Source organism: Rhinoraja longicauda, chromosome 3, assembly GCF_053455715.1.
Source record: "Rhinoraja longicauda isolate Sanriku21f chromosome 3, sRhiLon1.1, whole genome shotgun sequence".
NCBI lineage: Eukaryota > Metazoa > Chordata > Chondrichthyes > Rajiformes > Arhynchobatidae > Rhinoraja > Rhinoraja longicauda.
Window position 1 is genome coordinate 75781343 of NC_135955.1, and position 15827 is coordinate 75797169.

At 44.8% G+C, this 15827-nt stretch overlaps 1 protein-coding gene across 1 annotated transcript in view; it reads right to left on the reverse strand.

The window, feature by feature from the left end:
• lnpep (leucyl/cystinyl aminopeptidase) overlaps positions 1-15827 on the reverse strand; it is a 77045-nt gene that overhangs the window by 13465 nt on the left and 47753 nt on the right. Inside the window, exons 9-12 of the mRNA XM_078396455.1 lie at positions 14462-14593; positions 12134-12306; positions 6618-6715; positions 529-715 (exon numbers count right to left, since the gene is read on the reverse strand). Coding sequence (XP_078252581.1) covers positions 529-715; positions 6618-6715; positions 12134-12306; positions 14462-14593 — 590 coding nt within the window. The remainder of the gene's footprint in view (positions 1-528; positions 716-6617; positions 6716-12133; positions 12307-14461; positions 14594-15827) is intronic.

A 15827-nucleotide genomic window follows, 5' to 3' on the forward strand; every position in this document is an offset into this window, starting at 1 on the left:
GGGTCTTGACCCAAAACATCACCTATTCCTTCTCTCCAGAGATGCTGCCTGTCCCGTTGAGTTACTCCAGCATTTTGTGTCTATCTTTGGTTTATCATTGTCACGTGTACCATACCATGAAAAGCTTTGTGTGCTATGCAGTCAAATAATATTATACACAAGTACGATCAAGCCATGCACAAGTACAATAAGTATTGCAGAGAAAAAAGGGCCAGAGTGCGGAAGTTAGCATTGTCGTGTTAGTGTTACAGTTACAGGGAAAGTGCAAATAAAAAGTGCAAGGTCCACATTGAGGTAGGTTGGGAGATCAGAACTATATCCCAAGTTTAAGAGAGGATTGTTCAGTAATGATAACAGCAAGGAAGAAGCTGTACTTAAAGTGTTTGCAAATAATTAGTTACTTAACGAGCTGAGTGAAACCATACACTGGTGCTGATTAACAATTAGCAACAATACAAAATACAAATTTGTTACATATTGAAAATAAATACCAAATTTGAATTAAAAAGAGTCAAAAGGAGCAATTACCTTGCAAGCATAAAGGCATTGTTGATAAGGCCAGCTCGATCCTGATCACTTATTGCCAAGTGATTATTTTGTAACAATTCATTTAATTCGTCTGTGCTGCTCTTGTCATAATCAACAATATAGTAACCACTCATATTCATGTTAAATTTCACCCAGGTCACATTTTGCTCATTAAGATCAATGGTATCTAATGGAAAATAAAGTGCACACTCATTTATCTCCAGTTACTGAATCACTGATTTATCTAGACCATGCCCAACAACCGTTAATTATTCTGCACATAACCATGAAAACATCAACAGTACTGAACTTTCACTGCATAAACATTAACATCATCTGAGGAGTAAGATTAACTTTTTCACTATGACCCCATGAATTAAACTGCTTGTTGACCACATTCAATGCTCAAAGGACCACTGAAAAGACTCTGGACCAAATTAATGCTGCACCATCTTCATTGTTAGGTTCAGTAAAAGGAAGGGAAACAGATTAAAGCATAAATGAGTTGGGTACAAATGAGTTGGCAGAGAGTGTTATCAAGGATGTATCAATCAAATTTAAAATGAGATTATACACTTTGAGCAGCTCAAAAGACTGCTGCGCAAGCCATTTATTTGCCAGTTTCTAATAATTCACTTAAAACCTTTCTTCCAATATAAACCCCTCTACACTTGCAGAAAGAATGTCAGCAATCTCTCCTTTGAATACATGTTAATGCTGCAGTATCAATCACTTGCTGGCTGACTGTTATTTTTTTTCTTTCAAGGTTATAGATATAGCTCTTAGGGCTAACGGAATCAAGGGATATGTGGAGAAAGCAGGAACGGGCTACTGATTTAGGTGGATCTGCCATGATCACATTGAATGGCAATGTTGGCTCAAAGGACTGAATGGCTTACTCTTGCACCTATTTTCTATGTTTCTGGTTCGAGGCAAGTATTCTTGCCCTGCAAAAAAAAATGTCCATGCCCCTCATAGGACCAATGTAAAGACTTGCAATATGTCAAGTGCAGAATCTTGACCTTTGAGATGGATTTTGTTGCCCTGCGATGCAAATTAGTGAGCTTAAGTGTTTTGTGCCACTGTCCTGTCACTAAGGCGGACCAAATTAAAAAAAATTAAGATTATAGGGCTGTACTTCTTACACTAGTCATGGTGGTTTCAACTCTCACTTCACAGGACATAGTGGGCCATCAATATATTTAAGACAATGCAAGATAAACCATGACTGAAATATTAGCAATTAAATAAACTTTGTAGTGGGAATATATATGTGTTGCGAGGATCATGCATTATATCAAACCACATCATATATTTTTTAATTTATTCATTCATGGGGTCTGGATATTGCTGGTAATGCGAGCATTTGTGACCCATTATGAATTGCTCCCAAGAGGAACAAGCAGTTAATAATAGTCAACCACAATAGAGTATCTAGAGCAGTTTTTCTCAACCTTTTTACCTTTGCGGAACCCTTGAAATAAATTTTCATGTCTCAGGGAACCCCTACATAAAAATCCGTCACGTACTGCTCCTGTCCACTGACCACTAAAGGCCATTTCACACTTGCGCCGTATAGACGTCGCTAAATATATTCCCTGTGATTTATACTTTGAAATGACATAACAGGTTGAAGACTTTATTATAATACCCTAGAATTTTCCAGGAATATGCTGTACGTGTATAATAAAATTACAAATATGAAATTAAACACAAAAATGACTCCAAAATGCATTTACATATGATTAGCAAGGATGTGCAATTCTGCTCTACATTGATTCTAGTCCTGGGGAAAACAAACCTACATATGACCACTAATTGCAGTAATTTAGAGTCTCATGTCATCTTGCTTATTGCAGTACATATTGAAGTACTTGTTGAAGTAAATTCGCACATAAATTGATAATCAGCCCAAAAAGGTGGCAATTGGCTTTTCTGCTGTGTTTTATATTTTAACCACATCTTAATTAATTAATATGTTATATAATCTTGCACTTAAATTTAATATTTACTCATTACAGTTCCACCACTGATTTCCTGGCACTCTTGGTTCCAGAAAATCAGAAAATGGTTTATCCATTTTACCTGACCAAAGGGGTACACCGGTACCGGAACGGTCCACCTAGGCTGCTGGGGGGGGGGGCCGAGATACCAGCCTGCAAAGCCTGCCAAGGAAGTCGGCTCTGGGGATACATGTACTGGCTCCAGCTGGGCTGGAGTTCCAGAGCCCCGGCCGCAGGTTGCAAATTCAACCCACTGATCGGCCATGGAAGTCCCGATGAGATCGAGATTGGCTGCCTTGCCCAGCCTAGGTGCCACATTTTCGGGGAGACTTCCAGGGTACGGGAGATTTCTTGCGGAACCCTTAGCGACCTCCAGTGGAACCCTAGTGCTCGGGGGAACCCCGGTTGAGAAACGCTGATCTAGAGTAACATATAGGGCAGATTGGTAAAGAGCAACTTTCCCCAAAGGACATTAGTGAATCATATGTGATTGAATTGCAATTCAGTAATTTTCTGGCTGCCATTACTAATCTCTAAAAAAATATTACACATTTAATTCCTCGATTTTAAATCTCCAGAATCAAAGCAGGACTACGGCAGATGAGAAGCTGGTCATTCAGTATAGAAGGTGATGAAATAAAGTTCAGTGGATAGAATAGGGAGGAGTGCAGCAGAGAGTGTGGAAGGACTGTTGCATTGAAATGCATTTATTTTAATGCAAGAGGCCTGACCATTAAGGCGGGTGAACTCAGGGCATGGATAGGTATGTGCGACTGGGACATTGCAGTCATTATGGAAACATTGCTTAAAGAGGGACAGGACTGGCACCTTAATATTCCAGAGTACAGGTGCTACAGGAGAGATAAAGGTGGGGGTAAAAGAGGAGAAGGTATTGCTTTATTGATTAAGGTGAATGTCATGGCAGTAGTCTGAGGTGACATTACTGATGGTTCATCCAGTGAGGCAATATGGGTGGAGCTGAGAAATAAAAAGGGGATAATCACCTTGTTGGGAGAGTCCTATGGGCCTCAAAGATTCAACAAGAATTAGAAAAACAAATATGCCAGGAGATTGCTGGCAGCTTCAAAACGAATAAGGTTGTCATAGTAGGAAATTTTAACTTTTCCAACATAAACTAGGACTGCCATAGCCATCGTCGTGGCTATTCCTCGAGGTCAAGGATGATGGTCTACGTTCCGATGTCAGAACGAAGACGCCTGTGCGTGTGTTTGTTTAACATGTACTTGATGTTGCATTCCAAGAAGCACATGGTCCTTCACAAATCAATCAACTAATTCCAATGGCAAGGGAACCGAGACGATTGGAGCTGATAGATTTGTTGCAGCCTTCATCCGCCTTCACAGCCGTTGAGTTCAAGATAACTTTGTCCACCTGGTCTGTCGTTGAGGTCTTGTACGTTGGAGCGTTCTTAGTCTGGACCCTCATCCTCGACCTAACCGCCATGGGTGGCCCTACCAGAACCTGGTGCTTCCGAAGGCATCGCTCTCGGAATCATGGGGGCCCGCAAGCCTCTTCACCACAACAAGGTGAACAATTCAAAGAGGACTGTCATAGTGCAAAGGGCTTAGATGGGGTGGAATTTGTTAAATATGTCCAGAAAGGTTTCTTCATGCAATATGCAGAGGGCCCTACAGGGGAGAGGGCAAAGCTTGATCTACTCTCAGGAAATTGGAAAGGACAAGTGACTGAAGTATTTATGGACAAGCCTTTTGGGACCAGCGATCACTGTCGTATTGGTTTTAAAATAGTTAAGGATAAAGACAGGCAGAGCCCACAACAACATTCCGAATTGAAATAAGGGCAACTTTGATGGTAATAGACAGGAACTTGCTAAAGTTGATTGGAGCAAGTTGTTTGTGGGCAAAGGAACGTTTGGAAAGTGGGATGCTTTTAAAAGTGTCATGACAAGAGTTCAGGCATGCATGTTTCTGTTAGAGTGAATGACAAGGCACGTGGGAGTGAGGAAGCTTGGATGAAAAGAAACATTGAGGCTTTGGTCAGAAAATAGGAGGCATGGGACAGGTGTAGGCAGCTGGGATCGTATATCCCTGGAGGAGTTTTGGGAACTGAGGAGCATATTTAAGGAGGAAATAAAGGACAAAGAAAGGGGCTGGAGATAGCTTTGGCCAATAATATTAAGGAAAATCCAAAGTAATCTAAAAGGCTGATGAGGGCAAAACCATCGATGTAATCTGTGTGGACTTCAGCAGGCATTTGATTGTTCCGCGTGGTAGGTTGCTCTGAAAGGTTAGATCACATGGGATCCAGGGACAGCTAGCTGACTGAATAGAGAATTGGCTTCATGGAAGGAAGCAGAGGGTGTTGGTGGACAGTTGTTTCTCTGACTGAAGGCCTGTGACTCGTGATGTGTCTCAGGGATCGGTGTTGGGCCCATTGCTGTTTATGGTTTATGTCAACGATTTGGATGAGAATGTAGAAGGCACAATAGTAAGTTTGCAGGTGGTAGTATCAGTGAGAGCACAGATGGTTATCTGCAGGACCTTGATCAGTTGGGCAAGTAGGCTGAGGAATGGTTAATGGAGTTTGATGCAGTTATGTGAAATGCACAACATTTTGGGAAGCCAAATCAGAGCAGGAACTACACAATGAATGGCAGGGCCCTGGGAGTACTATAGACCAGAGTGTTTTAGGAGTGCAGGTACATAGTCCCTTGAAAGTGATGTCACAGGCAGAAAGGGTGGTCAAGGCAGCTTTTGGTACATTGGCCTTCACCGGTCAGAGGTTGGGATGTTATGCCACAGTTGTACAAAACATATGTGAGGCTGCATTTGGAGCAGTGTGAACAGTTTTGGTCACCTTACAAGAAGAAATATGTTGTTAAGATAGAAAGAGTGCAGAGAAGACTTACGAGGATGTTGTCAGGTCATGAACTATAGGGAGGCTGGGCAGGCTAGGATTGTAAACCGTTAACCACAGTAGGCTTTGGGGTGATCTTATAGAGGAGTATAAATCATGAGGGGAATAGGATAAATGCACAGAATCTTTTGTTCAAAGTAGGGGAATCGAGAACCAGAGGACATCGGTTTAAGGTAAGAGGGGAAAGATCTATTACAGACCCGAGGGGCAACTTTTTTCACACAGAGGGTGATGGTTATATGGAACGAGCTGCCAGAGGACATAGTTGAGGTAGGTACTATAACAGCATTTAAAAGACATTTGGACAGGTACATGGATTGGAACAGTTTAGAGGGATATGGGCCAAACGTGGGCATGTGGGCCTAGTGCAAATGGGGCGTCTTAGTGGACATGTCCAAGTTGGCCTGAAGGCCCTGTTTCCACGATGTACGACTCTAGAAGTTATATTGGGATTCAAACTCATGCTCCCAAATCACTAACCCAGAAATCTAGTTTTTAATCCGTTAACAACCATTATAATTGCACAGTGTCATTACCTTTTAATTAAATTATTAGTACATTGAACAGAAGGGGAGCTGAGGTCAATGATCGCTTGAATGGCTTGAGGGACCAGGTGGCTTACTCCTGCTATTCTTTTTATATTCTCAAGGGAACATATAAATCAGCTTTCATCTAATTGATTGTAAGAAACTTATTATTTCATTAAAGTCCAAACAATATACATAATGACTATAAAAATAATATAAACGGATTCACTTAAATTGTTAAATTTAGCTGGGAAAATACAATTACTTGATCGGCATGAATAAAATAGAGTAGAATGACCTTATTTCAGAAAGTAATTTTCGTTCATGCTTCATTATGTAAGGATGAAATTTATTCGTCAACAAATATTGAAGTATAAAAATTAACTTCTTAACATCAAGTAACACTCTAAGAATTAAAGTATACTTGCTAACAGTTTAAAGCAAAATAATTTCTCAAAATGTGAATTATTTAATGCTTACAAAGATACCAATATTTATATAAAGATTGAGACCAAGATAATTCAATGCTAAGGATAGTTTTGTATTCCAATTAACACCCGAGATGAAAAAATAGAAACCATGTAAAAATTGCTTCTTGATCACCAAAGCCTCAATAAAAGTTGCCAAGCAAAGGCTAAATTGAAGAAAAAGAAAAAAATACCAGTTTTATTCTTAAGGAGCCACCTTTTGATGCACTTAGGCTGTGCATAGTTACTGCAGTTGCTGGTGATGTAGGTCAGTGGAATATGCCACAGGTAACTAAAGGGTAAAATAAAAGTTTCAATTAATTTAATTGTGTGGGATTACTAAAGGTTATCCCGAATGAACAGAATGCAGAGAATAAATTATTTAGCTTTTATCTTCAGTCCACAAAGCTATTGTCTCTATAAAATGCAGAACCTTTTATGCCAAGGAAGATATGCAAATGCATTTGAATTTCCATGCACTATAAGAATTCCAGACTTTTAAACTAATTAAATCACATCAAATTACAATATCATAGAATCATAGAAACATACAACATGGAAAAGTTGGGCCAACTTTGGTCAACAATTTGCCCAAGGCAGCTGGTCCATTTTGCCTGCAATTGGTCCATATTCCTCAGAACCTTTCCAATCCATGTTATTGTTCAAATGTCTTTTAAATGTTATAATTATACCTGCCCCAACCAATTCCTTTGGCAGCTACTTCCATATATGGACTACCCTCCATGCAAGAAAAGTAGCCCATCCGACCCCTTTCAAATCTTTCCCCTCTTTTCTTATAGGATAGCATACTTCTAAATGGTAAATGGAATAACATTGTAGAGGCCCTTGGTGGTGAACCACGCGCAGTACATAACCTTCGGCTCGGGAAAGGTCACGAGGTACCCCGGGGAGTATGGGAAACTGGCATGCGGCAGAGAGGGGAGAAAGGAAATAGAGGAGTGGTGTAGGGAATTAAAGAGAAGTTGGACGAAATTCGTGTGCTGCCTCATTCTTCGATGGACAGCTCCGTGTCCGCTACATCTGGTGACCCCGACGTGATAAAACTGCGCCTCGGCCTGTTGAAACCATACCCGCGGCTGGGCGGTCCAGAAAGTCGGCAGTTTCAGGGCGACTGCGTTGAGCCTGGTCGGCGGTGACGGTGAGTTGGTTGCTTGCTGCAAAATGGAGCATTTTGATCCTCCAAAATCTCTATTTTGGACGTCGGCTGGTGACCAGATGACTGACGAGACTCGCTACTCAAACTGTGCGCTCGACTAAGAGATGGCCGGTCGGGTACTTCCTTACCTGCAGAATCCACTGGCGGCCTGAAAATATGGGGGCCTCAAGGCACTGTTGCTCCGTACTTTCGGTCTCAGTCGTCTGGAACAAGTGGCCCGTATTTTCAACATAGGCGGGCTTGGCGACTGGAAGCCCTCGGTTCTAATGAGCGAGATGTTATTCGAATACGCCTTTTTGCAGCAGCTTCGCCTGATAATCGCCTGCTCCTCGCAGGGGTGAGTTTCCAAGACCCTCTGGCTCTAGCGGAGCGTGCCGAAGAGCTGTGGCTGGCCAGGCGGCAGGAAGTGGGTGCGCTAGATCGGGTATCCACAGTGCCCTGGAAGGTGAAGCGGCCTAGATCCATGCCCGCCAGGGGCTCCGCGGGGCCCTCCGAGTCTGCCGGAGAAACCGGTAAAGGAGCATGGTGTTTCTACCATCAGCGCGGGGGCTCGGCGGCCCACCAATGCCGCCCGCCTTGTACATTTCTGGGAAACGCTGGGGCGTTTCACCGCCTATACGCGTTCGGGCCAAAGGTTTCTAGTGGATACGGGGGCTGAAGTTAGCGTTTTGCCCCCATCCGGAATGGACATGTGTGCTGGTAAGCGGGGGCCCTCGTTGACCGCCGCTAATGGCAGCCCCATACGGACGTATGGCATCCACACAATACCCCTGATCTTTGGCGCTTGCCACGTTTCCTGGCCATTTACCGTGGCGGATGTATCCCAGCCACTGTTGGGCGCGGATTTCCTCCGTGCGCAATCGCTGTTGGTATCCCTGAGGGGACAACGCTTATATGCTTGAAGCAATCCCCTTGCGCCCTCCGTGCCAGTCCGCAACCTGATGCCGGCGGTGGATAACATCTACGCCGACGTCCGACGTCCCAGCAATCCTGACCCCTCAATTCAACTCAACCAACCCGAAGCATGGGGTTCAACACCATATTCTCACTTCAGGACCACCGCTTCATGCCCGCGCCCGCAGACTGGCCCCCAACAAACTCCAGATTGTGAATGTGAAGTTTCGGAAGATGGAAGCCATGGGAATTGTTCGACGCTCAAACAGCCCATGGGCTTCCCCACTGCACATGGTGCCCAAAGTCTCTGACGGCTGGAGGCCTTGTGGCGACTACCGCCGCCTGAATGACGCCACAATTGCAGACCGGTATCCCATCCCGCACATTCAGGACTTCTCTGCCCATCTAGCCAGGGCTAAGTTCTTTTCTAAGATCGACTTGGTCAGGGGTTACCATCAGATCCCCGTGCGACCGGAGGATGTACCGAAAACCGGCATCATGACCCCTTTCGGATTGTTCGAATTCTTGCGTATGCCCTTTGGCCTAAAGAATGCCGCGCAGGCATTCTAACGCCTGATGGGCACAATGGGGAGGGGGCTCGATTTCATCTTCATTTATATGGATGACATCCTGGTGGCGAGTCGTTCGCGGCTGGAGCATTGCGCCCACCTCTGTCTGTTGGCCAGCGCCTCAACGAATTCGGGCTTGTGATCAACCCGGATAAGTGCCGGTTCGGCCTCAGAGCCGTCGATTTCCTGGGCCACCATGTGACGCAGCACGGTGCGGTGCCCTTACCAGATAGGGTGGAGAGAGTGGTGAATCTGTGGAATTCTCTGCCACAGAAGGCAGTTGAGGTCAGTTCATTGGGTATATTTAAGAGGGAGTTAGATGTGGCCCTTGTGGCTAAAGGGATCAGGGGGTATGGAGAGAAGGCAGGTACAGGATACTGAGTTGGATGATCAGCCATGATCATATTGAATGACGGAGCAGGCTCAAAGGGCCGAATGGCCTACTCCTGCACCTATTTTCTATGTTTCTATGAGACCATTCGCCGGTTTTCACGGCCGTCCACAGTGTGGGGCCTGCAGGAGTTTGTGGGCATGGTCCAATTTTACCACCGATTAGTGCCGGTGGTGGCAAGGATACTGCGGCCCCTATTCCAGCAGTTGTCGGGTAAGCGGCGGGATGTACAGTGGATCGACGTCGCCGTGGCGGCTTTCGAAGGGGCGAAAGCATTGGCTCGGGCAATGTTGCTAGTGCATCCGCGGGTCGACGCCACCACAGCACTAACCGTGGAAGCCTCTGTGCTGGAGCAGTCTTTTGACGGTCACTGGCGGCCTCTCGGCTTTTTCAGCCACCAACTTAACCCGGTGGAGCGCAAGTACAGCACATTCGACCGGGAGCTGCTCGCCTTACACCTGGTGGTTAGGCATTTTCGGTATTTCCTGGAGGGCCGAGACTTCATCGCCTTTACCGACCATAAGTCCCTCAACTTCGCCTTCGCCAAGGTTGTGGACCCCTGGTCCGCTCGGCAGCAGCGCCAACTCGCGGCAATCACGAAGTTTACCACGGACATCCGCCACATCGCCGGGAAAAGTAACCTGGTTGCAGACACCTTGTCCCACCCGACTGTGGTACCATTCTCGACGTGGCCCCGGGAATTGATTATTCCGCTTTGGCGGCAGCGCAGCTGGCAGATGAGGAGATGAAGGCGTACCGAACTGCCATCACGGGTCTGGTGCTTGAGGACGTCCCTTTGGGTCCCACTGGCATCACCGTCCTGTGTGACAACGGCGGCCTGGCGTCGTCGGGTTAGCAACGTCATTCACGGTTTGGCCCACCCATCTATCCGGGCGACAGTGGCGTTGGTTACTGTAAAATTCATGTGGCATGGGTCGCGCAAGCAGGTCGGTCATTGGGCCCGGACGTGCATTGCATGTCAAACATCAAAGGTTCAGCGGCACGTCCGGGTGCCAGTTCAAGACTTTGCAGTGCCTCGCCGGCGTTTCGACCATGTCCACGTTGATATCGTAGGGCCGCTGCCTCTGTCCCGCGGCATCTTGCATCTGCTTACGGTGGTGGACCGTTTCACTCGGTGGCCGGAGGCCATCCTGCTCATTGACACTTCGGCCCTGTCATGTGCACGTGCCCTGGTGGTCTATTGGATTGCCTGTTTCGGGGTACCATTTGGACATCTCGTCCGACCGGGGTGCCCAGTTCACGCCAAAGCTGTGGTCCGCAATGGTTTGCCTGTTGGGGACTCAGCTCCACCACTCGACAGCTTATCACCCCCAGTCCAATGGGTTGGTGGAACGTTTCCACCGCCGTCTTAGGAACGCTTTGAGGGCACGCCTCACCGGTCCCAGCTGGATGGACGAGTCGCTATGGGTCCTGTTGGGAATTCGCCACGCCCCAAAGGAGGACTTGCAATCTTCATCGACGGAATTGGTTTACGGCTTTCCGCTTACCGTGCCCGGGGTATTTATTTCAACCGCGAGCGGACCCCAGGAGTCACCATCATTCATGTTGGTTCGTCTGTGGGAGAAGCTCGGCGCCCTGCCTCAACGTCTCAGCATGGTGTCACTCCATCGTATGTGCCTCCGGCTCTCGCCAACAGTTCATATGTTTTTCTTTGGCGCGATGCACACAGGTCGTCCTTGCAGCGCCGATATAAAGGTTATTTTTGGGTGCTGCGACATGGGCCCATGGCTTTTGTATTGGTCATGGGAGGTCGGCAAGAGACTGTAGGTGGCACGCTTGAAACCGAGCCATTTGGACCTGAGCGAACCTGTACAGGAGGCCCAGCCTTGCCGTCAGGGGCGTCCGCCGTCTCGGGTCCAACCTAATTCGTCCTTACAGGGCAGGCCCCTTTTACGCGGGGACATATGTACAAGGTCCAGCCGCATCATTCGGCTGCCCGTCCGTTTTTGCACCTCTGGATCTGGGGGGGAGGGGGCATGTAACGGCCTAGTGGTGAACCACGCGCAGTACATAACCTTTGGCGCTGGAGAGGTCACGAGGTGCTCCAGGGGTGTATAGGAAGCTGGCGCGCGGCAGAGAGAGGAGAGGGTCAATAGACAATAGGTGCAGGAGGGGGCCATTCGGTCCTTCGAGCCAGCACCGCCATTCTATGTGCTGTAGGGAATTAAAGGAGTGGTGTAGGGAATTAAAGTGGTGTTGGACGAACTTCGTGTGCTGCCTCATTCTTTGACGGACAGCTCTATGTCCGCGACACAGCATGTAATTTTTTGTCAATCCTCAAGCAATATTTCCAATGAGATTTGATCATTTAATCCCCAAATGACTTTTTGTTTTTTCTTGCATCACATTTTCTCAAATTACACCCCCAACCCCCATCCGCTTTTCAGGTTCATAGTTGTGACAATGAAGAATAAATCCTTTGACCAGTCTGTGCTAATATTATATCTTTCAACTGATTATCATTCAGAGTGTCCAAATGAACTCACTTCAAAATATTGAGAGTAAGATACAATTCAGTCCTGAGTTGACCAATTTAGATCAGTGGTGTAAAGGAGCAGCAATGGACAAAAGTTCTATATGTAAATCCTTCATATGAGAATCTCTAGGGAAGAATCTTCCTGATCACCAAAATGAATTTGAGGAATAGCATGGTTGTACCTGTGATAAGATGAGGATGACGAATTCTGTGGAATGGAGATCCTGAGGAAACGTTCTTGGCTGAGGTGAATTTTATTAGCAGTGGTGTCTAATTTAACAGTGACTACTGGGAATCCTGTCTGCAGTGTCCAGGTTTTCATCATTTCTTTCACATTCAAATTTACACCTCCAACCTGTGAAATAAATACAATGCACTAAGAGCTTAGACCGAAGCACAGTAAGATTATTCAATTGAAGATTATTTATTCTCAACATTTTGTGGAGTTAGTATAGGATTTTTTACTGGGTTACTGGTGCAATTGTTGTCAATTTGATAAATAAAGTTAATAACATTGCAAAATCAAGCAGATTTATAAAAACATTGAAGTCTTCAAGATCCATGTTTTGAAAACAAACGTTTTACTGTAACATTTTATTTAGCCGAACAGAGATTTCAGTATTGAAAATGTATAGTAATGCTAGCCACAGCCGCAACTCTGTCCTATCTGGGTGGTCTAGCTGCCTGCACAGTTACAAGGCACAATGCAATCTTGAGAAATAACATGTTATCTTTCTTCCGGACATGTTGCAATCCTCTAGACTCAATATTGATTTCTCCAACTTTGGGCAACTTGGTTTTGTTCTTTCTATCTGCTTCAGAACTGTCTTTTTCTGCTTATCGCTTTTATAGTTCAATTTTTTATTTAACACTAGTATAGCCTGGCCGACTGGGTTTGCTCCACGTTCACCTATCCATGTTCTCTACAGATCTTCCCTGACCCTCCAAGTTACTCCAGCACTGTGTCTTTCATTGATCAGATGATATCCTGCAAGGAGATAGAAGATTGGCCGATGCCTACAGGAGTTTAGAAGAATGAGAGGTGTTCTCATTGTGAGATACAACATTTCAAAGGGAACTATTAGGTTAGATTAGAGATACAATAGATGCTGGTTTACAATATAAGACATATACAATATAAGAGATAAACTGCTGGAGTAACTCAGTGGGTCACACTAGGGCATCAGAGATGTCCTCATTCTTTAGGAAATGGGGCTTCCCCTCTTCCATTATAGATGAGGCTCTCACTATATCCCGCAGCTCCGCTCTTGCTCCCCCTCGCCCATTCACAACAAGGATAGAGTTCCCCCTTGTTGTTTCGCTCAACATCTTCGCTCAGTCCGCCTTAACCAACTTGATCTCCTGGTGGCTCAGCACTTCAACTCCCCCTCCCACTCCCAGTCTGACCTTTCTGTCATGGGCCTCCTCCATTGTCAGAGTGAGGCCCACCGCAAATTGGAGGAACAGCACCTCATATTTTGCTTGGGCAGCTTACACCCCAGCGGTATGAACATTGACTTCTCTAATTTTAGATAGCTCCTCTGTCCCTCTCTTTCCCCTCCCCCTTCCAGTTCTCCCACTGTCTTCCTGTCCCCAACTACATCCTTTCTTTGTCCCGCCCCCTCCCCTGACATCAGTCTGAAGAAGGGTCTCGACCTGAAACGCCACCTTCTCTCCCGAGATGCTGCCTGACCCGCTGAGTTACTCCAGCTTTTTGTGATACCTTCGGGTCATACAGAATCTCTGGGGAACAGGGATAGGTGACGTTTTGAGTTGGGATCCTTCTTCAGACAGTGGCCAGATTAGAGCCAGGCTACCCAACCCAAGCCCAGCAGGTTGTAACTGAGTTCAGGTGTGCATTATGATCCAACATACGAGTTCACAGCAGATTTCATGGTGCTATATTGGGGTTTTTTCCAGGTCAGGGTGATTTCATCAGCACACCATAGACGCCCTGTGTTTTTAAATCCAAAGTAATACTTCCGCAGGATAGATCTGTAAATACCTTTAGGTGAGTTTGGAAAATATTATAAATAGTTGGCTGTATGTGGGGTTTTACTTTCATACTGAAAGATCCATAGCCTCTGCCTCTAGTGTCTTAGCAAGGGAGAAAAGGCTCAAAATAAGAAAATAAGAAAACCTGAAAATGCTAGAAACACTCAGCAAGTCAGCTGAGCAGTTTTAAGGATCCACACAACATATTCCTATTTTTAAAATATACACACATATACATTTACATACAAAAATATATACAACTACATCAATATATACACATGTATGTATGCATATATGTATGTGTTTTGCAGGGCTCATTATCATGTTCTCTAGGAAAATGAAGTACCTTTCTTCCCCTCAAATTAGACCATGAACAGCGGTGAAATTATGGTTTGCCCCATTAATTTTATAGCAAATTCTGGCCATTTTTCTATAAATATTTAGATCTACTTCATCTGAAAAGTTCAGGATAATTAGATTGAAAATACAATAAGCATCATAAGAAGGATACATACTTTAGCCATACTGTTCCAGAGGTCTTCATTTCTTGTGTTCCCATACATATGTTCCATCAAATATTGCCTAATTCCTTGCTGGAAAATGGTTTCATTAAGGAAATCCTTCAACATCAACAGGATTGAAGCACCCTGAAGGAAAAAGGAGGAAAACGTTGCTTATTTTAAATGATTATCATTTAATACAATTATCTTTTGCACAATTCTGCACTTCAACTCAGATTTTTCAGACACCAGGAAAAGCATGGAACCTGAGGAGCTTTAGTAAAGGTTGTACCAAAGATGTAGTGGCATGGATTTACCCAATCCAGCAAAGGTCCTAGGTCTCCTCCATTGTCAGTGAGACTAAAGGCATATCTCATATTTTGCTTGGGCAGCTTACAGCCGAGTGGTATGAATATTGATTTCTCTAACTTCACGTAGCCCCGGCATTCCCCCTCTCTCTCTCTCTCTCTATCCTTCCCCCACCCAAGTCGCACTAGCTTCTCGTTTTCACCTAACAAACAACCAATAATGGCCTGTTTCCTTTATCATCGTTACTTTTTTGCAATACTTTCATTCATTGTTCTTTATCTCTCTACACCATCGCCTATATCTCTCGTTTCCCTTATCCCTAACCAATCTGAAGAAAGGTCTTGACCAGAAATTCTTTTCAGAGATGCTGCCTGTCCCGCTGAGTTACTCCAACTTATCTCCGGCAAAGGATGGCTATCAGGCAACTTAACACTGAAGGGGGGGGGGGGGGGGGAAGGGAGGGGAGGGCAGGGGAAAGGGGGTGTCTGTGCCATCCAGCAACAGAAATAACATTAAAAAGGCTTGACATCCTTTGTATTTAAAGAAATCTCAGATGGCTGGCAAAGAAATAAATCACACTGGATTTTTATTTTCTTTAAAAGATTTTACAAAAACATAGATCAGGATTGGAAATAAGATAGAGACTAAAAAATGCTGAGCTTCACATTTTATGAGATTAGGTCTATGATTAAAGAGTTTGTTATCTTCTCGTGCATTATGTGCCTTTAATTAAAATGTCTTCTAAAGATAAAATTACATGGCTTCAATTTGCACAGTGGAAACCTGAACATATATTCTAAACTTGTGGTTTGGTGTAATTGAATAGAAGTGCAGTGCGCATTATGCTGCACGCTGCTGAAAAGAATGTCAAAGGCTACATGGGTTGGGTCATGTAACCACAGGTGGATTTGATCCACCCAAACTGCAGCTATTGAGATGGTGCAGCACACACACTCTTAAATATATCTATTTGATACCTGCTTACAGCAACATCACTCATAAGCAAAAGGAATTCGCAGCTTGCATCAGATTTGTTCAGAATTCATTCTTATTTTTATACAAAATCAAAATA